Source organism: Agelaius phoeniceus, chromosome 13 (genome assembly GCF_051311805.1).
Source record: "Agelaius phoeniceus isolate bAgePho1 chromosome 13, bAgePho1.hap1, whole genome shotgun sequence".
NCBI lineage: Eukaryota > Metazoa > Chordata > Aves > Passeriformes > Icteridae > Agelaius > Agelaius phoeniceus.
The window spans coordinates 6,458,638-6,474,002 of record NC_135277.1 but is presented as its reverse complement, the minus strand read 5'-3'; the positions used below and the strand labels follow the sequence as shown (position 1 = coordinate 6,474,002).

General features: G+C 44.0%; 1 protein-coding gene across 3 annotated transcripts in view; it reads left to right on the top strand.

Annotated features, from left to right (window-relative positions):
• The window catches only part of SV2B (synaptic vesicle glycoprotein 2B), a 65,935-nt gene extending 53,112 nt beyond the window's left edge, over nt 1–12,823 (top strand). For all 3 annotated transcript variants that reach the window (XM_077185297.1, XM_077185298.1, XM_077185296.1), the window contains exons 9-13: nt 378–542; nt 2,942–3,075; nt 3,838–4,038; nt 6,592–6,751; nt 7,783–12,823. In XM_077185297.1, coding sequence (XP_077041412.1) covers nt 378–542; nt 2,942–3,075; nt 3,838–4,038; nt 6,592–6,751; nt 7,783–7,966 — 844 coding nt within the window. In that variant the 3' untranslated portion in view covers nt 7,967–12,823. The remainder of the gene's footprint in view (nt 1–377; nt 543–2,941; nt 3,076–3,837; nt 4,039–6,591; nt 6,752–7,782) is intronic.
• Nucleotides 12,824–15,365: the final 2,542 nt, after the last annotated feature.

Genomic DNA, 15,365 nt, shown 5'->3' with positions numbered 1-15,365 from the left:
CACTCAGGGGAGTCTAAATCTAAACTACCAGTAAATTTTGTTTAACTCTCACTTGAATTGCACACTTACAGAAATCAGCCCAGTTTGTTTATTCTCTGCTAATTTAATGGGTAACACAGTTTGCACACTTCTGTATTCCCCAGCCAAGGGGAACTGAAATGAATTGTCCTGCTTCAAGTGAAGGAGAATGGACCAACATTCTTCTGAGATCAGCAGGGTGCTTAGAGCACAAAACCACTTTGCTCAGTCCTGTGTCAGAACTGAGCAAGGATTTGTGTCAGACGTGCATCACATTTGGGGTTTAACAAGTTTACAAGCTGTGAAGTGGGTCTTTGGAAGAATCTTGTGTCCTGATGTGTCTCCCAACCCTGCTGCAGTTACTATGGCCTTATTGTCTGGTTCCCTGACATGATCCGCTATTTCCAAGACGAGGCATATGAATCCCGGGTGAAGATCTTTGATGAGGAAGAAGTGTCCCATTTCACCTTTAATTTCACCCTGGAAAACCAGATCCATAGAAATGGAGAATACAGGAATGACAAGTAAGTGAACAGAATTTGCTTTGATGTTTTCAAACTGAAATAAATTTCTAGACAGCTCTTTCTTTTCCATTTTCCATCAGCTTGAACTTCTCTGTTGTTCTTTTGGACACTCAATCTAAATCTCTCAAGTCCCAGAGGCAGTTTTTGAGAGACAAAATTTAATTTTAATCCTTTTTTTTCCACCTACTTTGCCTCTGTCACTGGCTTCTGCAGAACCCAGGGGATGCCTGTGGGTCATCCTGCTTCCAGCAGCCCTGTGTTGGGATCAGGGCAGCAAGTGCCCACCTGGCCGTGCTGGGCAGCCCTGCATGCAGAGGTGACTTCTTTTTCCTTAGCCCACACTGACATCTACTGGGCTTGGGCAGCCACTGGGAATGAACTTGCTGCTGTAGTTCCAAAATAAAAAGCTGTTTCTTCCATTGCTTTCCTTCCCTTTTTCCTCCTATTTGGGCTGGCCTTGTTTTTTCTTCTGCATCCAGCCTGGACCCCAACCACTCTATGTTCCACAGCAGTGTAAATCCTGGTCATTCCATTACTACTATTCAAAATCCCAATAAAATCCCAATAAAAAGGAAATCCCAATAGAAAGGAAAAATATCCCTCTGTAATTTCTGTGATCTCATTGCCCCAGGCAGACCTAACAGGATGCTGCTCCAGCTGCCTTGCTGGAAGGAGCTCCTCCCCATGTTCAATGTTACACAAAACACTCATTGTTTTAATCTTCACAGCTGAAACCACATCCCATTGTTCAGCCAGGTTGTTCCAATCCCCTCAGAAATCATTTTCTTGCTATATATTTTATATATTTGGTGAGGGACCCCAACATGTGTCCTCATGTCCTTCCATACACCTTCCCTGCAACAAGGAGCTGAGCTTGATGATGCAAACCTAGCCCCACAATTCCTGTTCCCCAAAAGAAAGTGGTTAGAAGTGTATGTTGGTCAAATTTAGGGATTGGGGACATTTTTCTTATGCCTACAGGAGGTGCAGAATTTTCACTAACCTCATTGAGAATTAAGGATACTCAGCACCTGGCTGGATGAAGACATAAAACTGTGATGTAAATCACTATTCTCCCACCTTGGCCCTCTCCATTTCCAATACTCAAAACCTCATCAAGCTAAATTGCAGTAATGCCCAGAAATTATCTCAGAATGGTTTACAGCTGTGTTTGCTCTGCAGCCCTTGGCTGTGAGCTAGAACTCCATGGATCACCAGGATGTTGCTCTGTGAGGCTTTTAAAGTTGGATGTTAAGAAAGCAAACTGCAGGAGGGAAAATGGGTTTGAACAGCCTTTAGGAGTAAATACATTACAAGTAAATACATCACTGAGAAAATGCAGAACAGCTTAAGTTTTGCTGTAACCTGTGAGACCCTCTACATGGAGCAAAACACTTGAATAATCTTCTCATGGTATTTTGTGCATTAATAATTTCTGTTATTAGGCTCAGTCAAGAAGCCCTGCAGTGCTCATTTAAAGGTGTAAACAACCATCATGTTACGCTGTGTTAAAAGTGCTCAACTCAATTAAGCTGCAGAGTATATGTTAGAAGGCTTTTCTTCATCTGGTGACAGTCATGGCCTCTTTAACTGGAGCAATAATGCTTGTTCTTAATAGCTCTTTACAGCCTCTAAACATGTCTGTGCATTACCTAATACATCATCTCAGTGTTCCTGCAAAACCTCACAGGTAAATCAATATTGTGTCATCCTTCAGGCAGCCAGGTCAGACATGTCACACTTCCCATCAGAGGAGAAATCAATCACCTGACACAGTTTATTATTTTTAGTGAAATCTGTTTTCATTACATGGTAAGTAAGAAACCTCAAACAGAGATGGTTACAAGCAGAACTCAGATTATCTCCCCATTCTCTGCAGAATCCCTGCTGCATTTTCACTTTAAAAATCACTTTGAGTTTAAACAACTGTCAGAAACCTTTCACCAAATGGCTCAATAGGCTCCTGATAATGTCTGGTTTTATTTATGATGGAGGAAGGGGGAGACTAAGGAAGGCAGCAAGGTCAGCTCATGAAGGAAATACCCTGCATTGAGTGAAATTCTGTCATCTTCAGACAGATTAGGACTGAACAAGAGAGGATTTGTGTCCCCTCAGCTTTAGAAGTGCATTTTCTCAGATGTGATTATTTCGAGGAATAGAAAAACTGCACAAATCCTAAAAGATCCATGTCTCTTCTCAAAAAAAATACTCTTCAGACCCTTCCCTCCTAGTAAAACACAGAAGGAGCTGGAGTGAGTTATACATTCAAGCAACACCTTTTCTGTAAATGACACTAGAAATTAGAATTAGTGCTCTGTCTCTTGAAACAGCCACTGCACACTATGCAGTGTAGAAAATATCTTAAAGCACAGAGTGAAGTTCTGTTTCCTGCCCCACAGATTTATTGGCATGAAATTCAAGGAAGTGAGATTTGAGGATTCATTATTTGAGGATTGCTACTTTGAAGATGTGAGATCCAGTGAGACCTTCTTTGAAAACTGCACCATCATCTCTACTGTCTTTTATAACACCGGTAATGGGATTCCTGCTGTGGTGTCACCTCTGTAACTAGGAACTTTTTTATCAGAAAACTATTTTATTAGAACTATTTTATCTGCTTTCTGGGAGAAAGGATGGTAGGGATCTGCATGTTTGAGTGCGTGCTGGATAATGAGAGTGATGCTGGAGGAAAAGAGTGTGATGCATTTGGAAGGTGACCTCAGGTGGCTCCATCAGAGATTTTGGTCCCATGGCTTCTGGTGTCTCTGGGTGCTGTATGGGAAATGCAAAATTCTTTGCTCAGGCAGGTTAAAGTGATGGCAAAATTCTCAGCACTTTACAGCTCTACTCAGTAAAACTGGCTTAAAATATAATTTCAAGCCACTGGCAGTTGAAGATCATCATCAGTAAAATAAGTCACTAATTTATATCAAAAGTCACTAATAAAATTCACTTTAAAAAGTCACTAATTTATACAAAAAAAAAGCTGTTAACTTCTACTCTAATAAAGAACAAATGGTAATGCTATGAGAACCAAAGCCTGCATTGCCCTGTCCTTGTGGCATGGGGATGCTGGTTCAGGTGACTCCAAAAATAAAAGGAGTGTAAGAGCTTGCATCTGCCAGAAGCCAAAGACTCGGCTAGAGTTTGCCACTCTAATAAATTTCCACTGAAATAAATGCTCCCTGGCCATTTCCATTGGATGAGAAACTTCTCTGGGGTCTTTGGTTTGGTCCTTGCTGTTGTATGGGAGTTCAGCCAAGCAGGGTCAAGCCTTTGCCTCTTTCCCTCACAGATCTCTACGAGCACAAATTCATCAACTGCAGGCTCATCAACAGCACCTTCATGAAGGAGAAGGAAGGCTGCCACATCGACTTTGAGGAGGACAATGATTTCCTGATCTACCTGGTCAGCTTCCTGGGCAGCCTGTCTGTGCTGCCAGGCAACATCATCTCTGCTCTGCTCATGGACAAAGTCGGGAGGATAAAGATGATTGGTGAGTGGGGATGGTGGTGATGGGGAAGGACAGGGTGGAGCTCAGCCCTGCTCAGTGTGTCTGCACACTGGCCTGGCTCTACTGGGAATGAGCCATCCCCAAAACAAAAGGAGCAGAAGGATGAAGACTAGAGGGTCAGGCAGGTGATCCATGGCAGCAAGTGACCAACTCCCCGCCTCCTCACCCTGCTTTTCTGTGTGTCTGTAACATTTTTTTAAAATTTATTTTGCCTTTTGTGTCAAATCCTGCATGTTTTTGCAGTGTTCAGCAAATCAGGGTCAGAGCTAAAAAAGGAGCTCTTGGTCCTGTTGAGTTGCTGCTGAAGTCCAAAGCCTCTGTATAAATAAATGAACATGTTGCTTGTAGCAATGAATATTCACAAAGGTTATTTGATGTGGCAGCTTGACAGCCTAGGAGTTTCCTCTTTTGGTTTTTTATCTGATTTTCAAATGATTGCACAAGCAGCTTCAGAGACCATATGGTAAATTAACTGACCATGTCACAGCCAAGAAAGGAGCCCACTTTAGCATCATGAAAATAAGTTATCAAGTTATCACCTTATCAGCTTCATGAATACTTTGGGAATTGCTGGTGCTGCAGCCTCCAGGGTTCAGAGCTTGCTCTCATCCCATGATATGGGAATCATGCCCTGAGGGACAGCCACAGGAAGGTAATAAAATCAGGGATGTGGCTCAGGGGAAAGGGATGAATCACTCTCTTGAGCTCTTCTCTCTCCTCTGAGAACAGAGGGAAGGTTTAGCTCAGCCTCACCTTCAGACAGGTTAAAGTAGAGCAAGATGAGTGTCTCAGGAATTTACACTGAGGGAAAATGAGCATTCATGTGGTGAATTTGAAAAAGGCACAAACAAACCAGAGGGTCTGTGAGAAATAAACCAGAGAAAGCTGAATGAGAATCAGATTGTCCATCCTGCAAACATGTCAGCATTTCAGCATTTTCATCTGGAATTGAGATGACAGCTGGAGCCCTAAATGCTTATTTCTCCTGCAAAAAGAAGAGAACGGGACAAAAATTAGCAATGACATGCTGAAATGCTTCACTATGGAATTTCCAATTGAAAGAGCCTTCTGGCATCCCACCTGTATCACTCTGAGGAACATATTATTTCTGGTCAGCCTAACAGGAAAACTGAATTTCTCCTTTGTGTTATGTGCCTTGCTGGGGCTTCAATTCATTTTTATCATGTCCTGCCAAACTTTATCTTGTACAAAACAGCAGATCTCTTGGTGCCCTCACCAGTGCTGGGCTGGGCTTTTGCAGCAGGGGGAATATCCACACCACACTGTGGGGATGTGGTCTGGCCTTGTACCATGGAGGAGAAGTGGAAAAGGAGTCCTGCACAGCAGCTTTTCATAGGCAGGCCACTGCATGATGCAACAAAACGTCCAAATTGAAGCACTTTAGTTACACTTCAGCATCCAAATTATTTTGTATGGCGCTAAATTGACTCCAAAAACACCAAACAACAGGGAAAATTGTTTGCTTTCCTGGTAATAAATGGAGATTTTTCAGTGATAACAGAACATTCTGGTGAAAAATAGTTTAATTTTTCCCAAATTTTATCTTTCAGTTGAAAATTCCCAATGGGGTAGAAAGCAGTGATGTAGCTATTAATATTTCTGAATCTGAACTGTGCCTAACTGAGCATGAATGCTCTCACTTTCTCCCTCGGTGATGTTCATAAAATTATGGCTCCTGTGCAAATGTGCCATGAAATCTAATGATGTTCTTATAATTAAAAGAGACCTCAAGTGCTTCATACAAGTGACTGTAAATTATCCTAATTGGGACTAGAAATGTGTCAAGTGATACGATATGAAATGCACAAGCTTATCACTTGAAGCTCAAGTTGAAAAACCTTCACAATGATGCTTGCTCCTCATTGACTTTCATGTTTACTTGCCTCTGCTCTTCCTGGGTCCATCTGGAAGTCTGAGATGCTGGAAGCCTGCCTGGAAAAGCCTGTCTTCACAGTCTTTGTAGAGCAGAACTATCAGCGAGATCAGGTGGACATTGAGAACTTTTCCTGGCTGGCTTCCAGCATCAGAGAATGGCAGATAGGTGGCATCAAGGTGTTTTTGGATCCTCACAGATTTAATACTTATTGGGATGAAATGCCATCACTTGAAAGCCATCTTTAACAAATGTATTTGCTCAGCTGTTGTCGCTATAGGACACGAAACAGTACGAGCGCACACACGGCTACTCTCAAGGTGAAGAAAAGGGAAGTTTATTTTCTGACTTTAACATTTATAGTTTTCTAAAAGTGACAGTGGATTGGAGGGTGAAAGTACCACCTCTCCAGTGACACTGGACAAACCAACAGTCTATCAAATTTGAAGAGAATAAAAGAATGCAAAACAATAAGCTATTTACAGAAAGCGTGCGAGAAAGTTTGCTGCAAGAACGCAAACATCAGAAGGCTTAGAAAATCTTAAAAACTCGGGGTGATTTCCACAAGCTGTGGACAGGGGAAGAGCACAGCCAGGCAACAAGCTGTGGCAGTGTTTTTCTGTTGGTTTCCCCCCCTGCAGGCGGCTCGATGCTGATCTCAGCCGTGTGCTGCTTCTTCCTGTTCTTCGGGAACAGCGAGTCGGCGATGATCGGCTGGCAGTGCCTCTTCTGCGGGGCCAGCATCGCCGCCTGGAACGCCCTGGATGTCATCACCGTGGAGCTCTACCCCACCGACAAAAGGTGCTCAGAACATGTCTCCCTTAATCCACACCCTCTGCCTAGTCCTCTTGGTTCCCAGCAAAAAAAAAGCTGCCCTAGAGACATTAGGTGGGGGAGCTGTATACTTTTATTTATTTCACTTTCACCAGTCCGTCAGAGCTGTGTAATGCTGGCTCAGAACAGACATTTGCAAGCATAATTCTGCATGCGTGGCAGGTTGAACTCAGGGATCGTGTGGATATATGGAAGTTATGGGCTGATAAATCAAAGAATCATAGAACCATGATATCACAGAATGGTTTGAGTTGGAAGGGACCTTAAAGATCAACTAGTTCTAAACCTCCAAATGAAAGAAGCACTCTGTCATTTCCATGGATGTGCATGGAAATTTGGCCTCTCACACTGCATCCCCATCCTCTTGTCATGACTCATCACTGGGGCAGCCCTCCCACCCAAAACCTGGAGAAAGCCATGTACACAGAGTGATTTGGGACATGGGGAAGAGCAGGAGACTTCGGGACAATGTCCTGCAGATTAAGTCTTTCCTTACATCATTATAAGATCCTTTTTGCCTTTTTCAGACTCTTGGGGCAAGTCAGAAATGAAGGAGAGAGACTGTACATTAAAAATAGTAGGCTTTTAGCTGCTGGGTGAAACAGAATTTAGAGGAGAGCTGTGGTTGCTTCTCTGGTGACAATCCAGTCCAGGCGGCCCTTGGAAGGGCTTTGAGGAGATCTAGAGCAGATTTTGTCCTGCTGTCTTTAGGGAGGGCAGAGGCTGACAGAATGGGCCACTCAAGGCCCCTAGAGTGGGTCACTCTAGGAAGAAGGTGAGATGAGAAGAAATGGGTGAACACAGACATTCTCCTCATTCACACAGACACAAAAAACGGCTGCATCTATTTATCTACTTATTTATTCCACCCAGTTTTACTTGCTGCAAGCGTAGCCTGGGCAACATAGGAGCATTCACAAAATTACCCATCCAAAACCTTGTGTAGCTGTGCCAGAACCCGCCTCCCAACCATTGCTTTCTGCTTTTCCTCCCCACAGGGCAACAGCCTTTGGCATCCTCAATGGGCTTTGCAAGTTTGGTGCCATCCTGGGGAACTCCATCTTCTCCTCCTTCGTAGGGATAACCAAGGTGGTTCCCATCCTTCTGGCCTCCTCTGCTCTGGTTGGGGGTGGCCTGCTGGCTCTGCGCCTGCCAGAGACTCGAGAACAGGTCCTGATGTGAGCAACAGAGGCCGTGGGGGCTTGTGGGGGGTGGGGGCAGATGTAGAAGAAGAACAAAAACCAGCCATGTCTGGAAAACCCAAAACATTCATCCTGCGCTGTTCTGTCGGTACCTCAAAGCGAGACGGCAGAGGGGAAGAAGAACAAAGAACAACCCGCAGGGATTTCAACAAAACCATCGTTCCTGACCTTATTACAGCCACGACTGGTGCATGCAGCCCCCACACACCCCTTGCAGAGCTTGGGTTCCACCCTGCCTGTGCCCCTGTCCCTGTCCATCCCCCTGCAAGGACACCAGAGGCAGACAGCAGCTCTGTGCCCGCGTGGAGGACAGACAGGAGGACAGACCCGACCCTCCTGCCCTGCCCAGCTGGAGACCCTGCCCTGCCCAGCCATCCAGCTGTGCTCAGACACACAGAGCATCCAGGGAGGGCAGGTGACAAACCTGCTCGAGGTGAGCTCCAGCAATAGGGCTAACAGTTGCAGATGTGGCCACTGGCCCCAGCTGTCTTGATTTTGGGATTACCACTCCACCCACCTGGAAGAGTGAGAGTCCTGATTCATCGAGGATTTGAGGGTGGGTGCTCAGCTATCTCAGAAGACTCAGAGCTTCAAAGCCCTTTACTGTCTTCACTTGGGCACAGGGAATTACTAGACACTTTCTTGCTGTGGAAGAGAAATATCTAAATAATTATATATATATATATATATGTATGTGTATTTACACCTACTTGCAAACTTACATACACCCATTGAAGTGATCAGCTATTAAAATTAGGACTTTTAATTTCTGCACCCTTAAGAGGATTTTAAGAGTGACACTAAAATCCCAATAATTCAAGATTATCAGAAGTCATGACCAATTTAGTGACACTTTGCTCTTTACATCCAGATACCAAATATTTAAATGTATTATTGGCTGGGAATATATATTTCTATAATGATTAAGAGGGTTTTTTCCTTACAGCTTTCACAGAGGAGAAATTGATATGATATTGGAGCATTCCACAAACCAAATGTGTACATATTATCCAGTGTAAATAGGGGATTTTTGCCTAATACCTAGAGAATGGTAACTGTGAATTTACCAGCATTTTAGCCATATTATTTGAAGAATATGATGCTTGATTTTCTAATATACTTGGGTCTCATTGAAACACTGTAAGCACAGTTACTTAAAGCCATTTAACTTGTTACACAGGGAATGCACACAGCAAGCTTTCACTGTACAGAACATTAAATTCCCCATTAAGTGGCACAGTTTAGCTTGATATCCTGTGGAGAACATTTCTCAAATTCGTGTGCCCTTTTTATCATACCAGTTAAGTCCTGTTGCACCTAGAGGCAAAGTGAGTTGTGTATTTTAGGGTGTGTTTTCTTGGGAAACCAGAAGGAAAAGCACCCTGCTCAATAACACACCAGTGCTCACAATGGATGAGATAACACTAATTACACCCTTTCAACAACTCAGCAACAGACCAGAATTGATCTGAAACCACCACATAGTGCAGCTCATTTGTCAAACCAGGATATTCTGTGACATAAAAAAGTTCTTTTGTACTTTTCCTGGTGATCTTCTCATTTACCTTTTCTTGGATCTCCTTTGTCAGTTTTTGGTTTTGGTTTTTTTGGTGACTTTTTTTTTTTTTTTAAGAAAACCAAGCAAAGCTAGGCTTGGATGCTGCAGGAGTGATGTCTCACACCCCTGCCTTTGGCTGCACAGGCACAGCCCCTTGCACTTAGGCCCCAGGGCCAGCCCAGGCTGCACAGGGACACAGCAGGGTTAGATCACGAGCAGCAAATCCTTGCCAATGAGGCAAAAGCCTCTAATGAGCATCACTTTTATCATTGTGTCAATCAGGGATAAACACTCATGGATCATCTAGGCTACAATGGGCTGTTTGAGATTTTTGACCTTTATTCTGAGGTTTATGAAATTGATGAAATCACAAGCTGCTATAATAGCTGAGCTTATTATGCATAATTTCTTGATTTTATGGGTAGCTTAGGCTTTTTTTTATTATTATTTATTTTATTTGTCTTCAAAACAGCAAGGTTCCTTCTCTAAGGTAGGAGTGAATGTAATTATGTCCTTTGGCAGCAGTTCACAGCTTCTGTTCAGAATTACAGACTAGAATGTGAGTTTTTTTCTCTAAGAATATCTGGTCCTTTTGCATGATGAGAAACAGTTTAAATATGTATTTTAACACAAAAGGTCACCATGACCTTTAGGCTTCATCCACTTTGTTGGGCTGTGCTTGCCAATTACCACATTGCAAATGGACAGAGGGGGAGAAATTTTGTTTCGTTTTCTGGACTATTCATTTGTGCAGCTCTGAGGAGCTAGAACCTATTTGTCTAAATATTTATTTTGCATAGCATTCCTATTTACATGTCACCCAATGCTCACAGCAAACCTGTTTGTGTCCTCCATTGACATTTTGCAGTGACATTAATGACATCATTTATTTTGCAAAACTTCCCTGTTAATTTCCAGAGAAGGAAGAAATTGAAATCATGAGGAGATAGAAATGGCAAGGTAATATTAGGAAATATTATCCAATATTAGAAACCTTTCTTCCTTAAAAAATGGCTCTTTCACAGGCTGCTAAACTTCACCTCACAGACCAGCTGGGACAAGGTAAAGAGTAATGGGATCTCACTGTCAATGTCACCTGGAAATTCTTTGCACCCCTAAAATCCATGGGTGAGTCACTTAAGGACTAAGGGATATTGGATGTGTTGGGACAAGGCTCCTACCCCTGACTTGACCAGGGAGTTTGTGACCAACAGGAGAGAGCAAACACACAGCACAGCTGGCATGTGAGAGCCTGAGATAAAGGACAAGAGAGCAGAGAAGGAAGGAAGGAAAAGCTGAGGAGAGCTCCCATACCCAGCTGAGACACACCTAGGGTTGATCTGAATGGATTGCCATTATTCTCATCTGAAAGGCAGAGGGAACAGGGGGACCCTGGCCAGGCCCTGTGCTGAGCTGGAGATGGCTTGTCCTGGACAGTCCTGCTTCTTCAGGGACACAGAGATCCAGGGCAGCAGCTCCAGCTCAGGCATTGCATTTGTGACACCTGGGCTGGCATCTCAACTCAGTGGGGACAGGCTTAGTCAATATTCCCAAAGTGTGTATTTGCTGTCCTTGCCATGGTGTAAATCAGTGTAGGCGTCACACTGCTGCTCTCCAGAGCAAAACAGCAGCTGGGTGCAGCCCCCTCTTCATTGGCTGGGGTTTGTTTTGGGCTCAGTTTCAAGCCTTGGCCACCTGCTAGGCTTAGCCTCAGTCACAGATCCTTGAAGCTCAAGCAAGGGAAGATTTCTCCTCAGGCACCTTCTCTGATGGCTCAGCTTGGGTTTTGCTGTAAAACCAGCATTGCCCATGCTGTTCAAGAGCAAACACATCTCCTCCCTCAGCTCCCCTGCCCACATCTGCCCTGGTTTCTGTCTCTGTCTGGGATACACTGGACCATCCACAGAGAAACCTGCTGACCACAGCTCCCCTGCTGGTCTCTGCACAGCACCATCCCCATGGATTTGTGAACTTCACTGCAACAGGGACACAGAGGAAGGACCAGGGCAGGGGACTTGCCTTAAATCCCAAAGATCTCCTCTAGAGGACAGCTGGATCTCCTCACACACGTGTGGCACAGCAGGACAGCCACTCAGCCAGGGACATTGTGGCATGGGGAAGGTGAATTTAGGGAACCCAAACTGGCCTGCTGTGGCTTTGTGATTTCAGCTCTACAGCACTGAAGTGGGAGAGGTCCATTGCTGAATTTCTGAGCACACGAACACAGGCTTTTATAGGAACACCAAGCACTGTTGATACTATTGTTAAAGACCAGTGGTGTTACAGTAAGAGTTCTGCCTCCTGTTGATTTAACAGGTTGTGGTATTGTGATTTATTTACTCCACTTGTGCAGGACAGCTCCTGTTGCTGCCTTTGGCTCTGCTACATCCTAGAGGTGGTGGCTGCAGCTTGTGCTGGGTGGGGTGAGCCCCTCCTTGCCCATATCAACATCACTCTTTGAAATTCCTTGAAATGCTCTGGGACTGACAAATGGTGGTGCATTGGATCTTTTGGACTATGAGGAGGGTCAGTCTTGGAAAACCCACATGCACTGGCAGAAGTTCTGCACACTGGGAAGTGCTCAGGCATCCTGATGTCCTTCAGTGATGCTGGAGAGGCACTGAGGGATGACCCCGAGCCTGGGAGTGGCCCAGCCCCAAGGCTGCCTTCACACAAGGGCACAGAGCAGGACTGCATGGAGCTGAGCTTTCTGCAGATTCCAGGTCCCTTCCAGCTCCTGCTTTGAGACCTCCAACAGCAGAGTATGCTCTGATGCTCTTAAGGAGTCCTTTTATATTCCCTGCTCATGTCCTTTGACTTTCCAAAGGAGTCACAAAACCTGAGAGGATATTTTTAGGTTTATGTAGATTTGAGCCCTATGTATTTTATTTTGCATTAAGTTTCTCCCTCAGTTTCTCACCCTTATATTATTAGCAAATGCTGCTTTTAGGAAGAATCAAGCCTGGGAACTGTGAAGGAAACAAAATGAAATTAATTTCTTTGCTGTATGTGATGCTAGTGCTGTATAAATGTACACACACTGCAAGTTCCACTGTAAATAACACCTGGTGTCGTGCTTTAATGGAAAGTTTCATTTAGATATTCTGTCAACTCTGTGTGTGAAATAGCCAATTCCAGTCCCTTGGTTCCTTTTCTTCATTTTAAACCATCTTTTATTTTTTTATTTGATCTGTGTCTGGTCGTCACTGGAAATTGCAGCTGTTCCAATGGATTTGTTTTTGTTCTCTCTGTCACATTAAAAGGCTGGAAGAAAAAGAATGGCTCTTGTAGTGTTTGTGTTTAATGAACACTTTGAGCCTTTTCACAAGGGCTCTACTGGGTAACTTTGTACCCTGACACTGCAGGGGCTTTCTTTGATGTTTGCTACTTGTTCATCCTCCTCCTTTCATACAATCCCAACTCAATTAAGTCTGCCTTCTATCACAATCCTTTCATACCATGGACTACCAAACACAGGACACAAGAAAATCTTTACCCTGAGACATTTTCTGGTAGGAGGAAGTACAAAATATCTTCAAATGCTGTGCAAGACCAAAAAGCTAAACTCTGCTTTGTAACAGGAATGCCTCCCCAAAGAAGCAATGTTTTTGAGGCTTGGCACACCCTTTGACCACAGCACACTCCCTTCTCAGATGCATTTCTGGGGATGAGAGCTCTTTCTCTCTATTTGCAGCTCTTTGTATACATTTAACTGCCCAGGCCATGCTTTCAGAGCAATGATACAGACAGCAGCAACTGCACAGGAAAAGAGCCCATGGCACAAGCAGTGGAGGCTGGCTGCCAGACCGTGGGGCTTATGTAAGAGTTTCTTTATGTAAAACATTAAATGCAGTAATCTCCCTTGTCCTAGGCCCACTGAAGGGTTTTGATTTGAGTCAGCTCTGGCTTGTTGTTAAGAAATTCAAGTGCTGAAAAGCTGTTGGGTAAATCATTGATTACACATCACATCCACTGCAACATGCTAAAGGTAATATTAAAATGGGAGATAAAGAGCCAGAGAGATTGGAAATGTAATAAAGAAACCCTGAAGGTATTTCCATCGTCAGGGGACTAAACCAGCATTTTCCCTCAGCTTGGGTTCAGCTGATAGGACCTGTCTGGGCTGGGGTTTCACTGGGTGAATCAGACCCAGCAGCAGCCTGGGGTTGGTAAGGGCTGGCACCAGGTGGGAATCAGTAAGGGCTGGTCTCAGGTGGGAATCAGTAAGGGCTGGTCTCAGGTGGGAATCAGTAAGGGCTGGAATCAGGTGGGAATCAGTAAGGGCTGGTTTCAGGTGGAATCAGTAAGGGCTGGTTTCAGGTGGAATCAGTAAGGGCTGGTTTCAGGTGGGAACAGGAAAGGACTGGTTTCAGGTGGGAGCTGCCAGCTGTGAATTTTGCAATGCTCCTGTCCAACTGCAGAGTGCAGAGCTGTGGAGTCAACCCTCCCTAAGCCCTTCTGTGTGTTCAGCCTGTAGGAAAACCTGCATCAGCAAACAGCATCAGAAATCATTTTCTACAAAGTGAGTTCTTAGATAAAGGTCAGAGATTTGCACTGAAAGCCTTGCAGGTGTTTTTGAGTCGTTCTTACTCCAGGCTAGTTGACATTCTGCATAAGGCTGAAGTCTCAGTAAGCAGAAAAATCCCATATTTGAATGTTCAGAGAGGGTTGCTGACAAAAACAGTGCAGAAAAACCCCTGACTAGTTTTAAAGTAGGGCACAGGGAATTTAAAAGCAGAATTACATGACACATCTGCCTGAGATCACATAGGATGGACTGGTTGGTAAGAAAACCTTTGCAAATCTGTGTTCCTGCTTTTCCATATTGATGTTCCTGCCCTGACCATCATCATGTGGATTCTCTGGCACAGATTCTCGTTGCTACTAATAAATGACCCAGATTCCCTGGATGTGCAAGTTCATCCAAGCTGTCACAGAAGGTTACCTGGTGGAGGAAGAAGGCTGGGGATGATGGCATTCCTAGCAGCCACAAAATTAATCCAGCAATAGTGATGCTTCTGAATTGTGAAGTGACTTCATATTAGAAATATGATTTGATTCAAGTTGTGGTAAGATGGCAAATCATTTTACCAGTGCTCCTGTATCTCACATCCTAATTTGGGGACTTTAAAAATAGAGACCAAACTTGGCAATCTGAGTTCACATTTGTTGAGAAGACAAAGGAAGGGCAAAACTTGGCCAGGTCCTTGTGGATAGGAAATGGAGCCCTGTTTTTGCCAGCTTGGGGCAGAAATATCCAGAGACTGAGCACCCTGACAATGCACAAAGCATGGTCGGATTTTGGGGCTGGTACTGAGTGAGTCTGTCCTTCTCAGACAAGGTTTTGGTGAGCAGGTGATTATAAACCAGAAAAAAAACTATCAAAATATTTTTTTCACCATTCTCAGTGAGCAAGGAGAATTAGCTGAAGAACTTTCAGCTACCATGGCCAATGCAAACAGTAAGGGGATTATATACAATTTTTAACATTTTAAGTGTACGGAGTTATTACTGTACTAACCCACATAGTACTATTTGAAAATACTAAAAGTCAGATTTAAATTTATTGTTGGCACTTATTTTTTCACCTACAAAAATATGTGTGTATATATACATATATGCACATGTATGCACACATATGCACTTATATGTAAAACTAAATTATTGCACTTGACCTTACTGATGAGGCCCGAACTTTTTGGGGGATTGAAAGACCAGGAGATGGCAGCAGTTGCCCACGACATTGACTGGTCTCTGCTCACCAGTGACTGCTGGAGGCTGTGCCCAGGACCCCCATCAGACAGACAAGGTGCTGCCATCA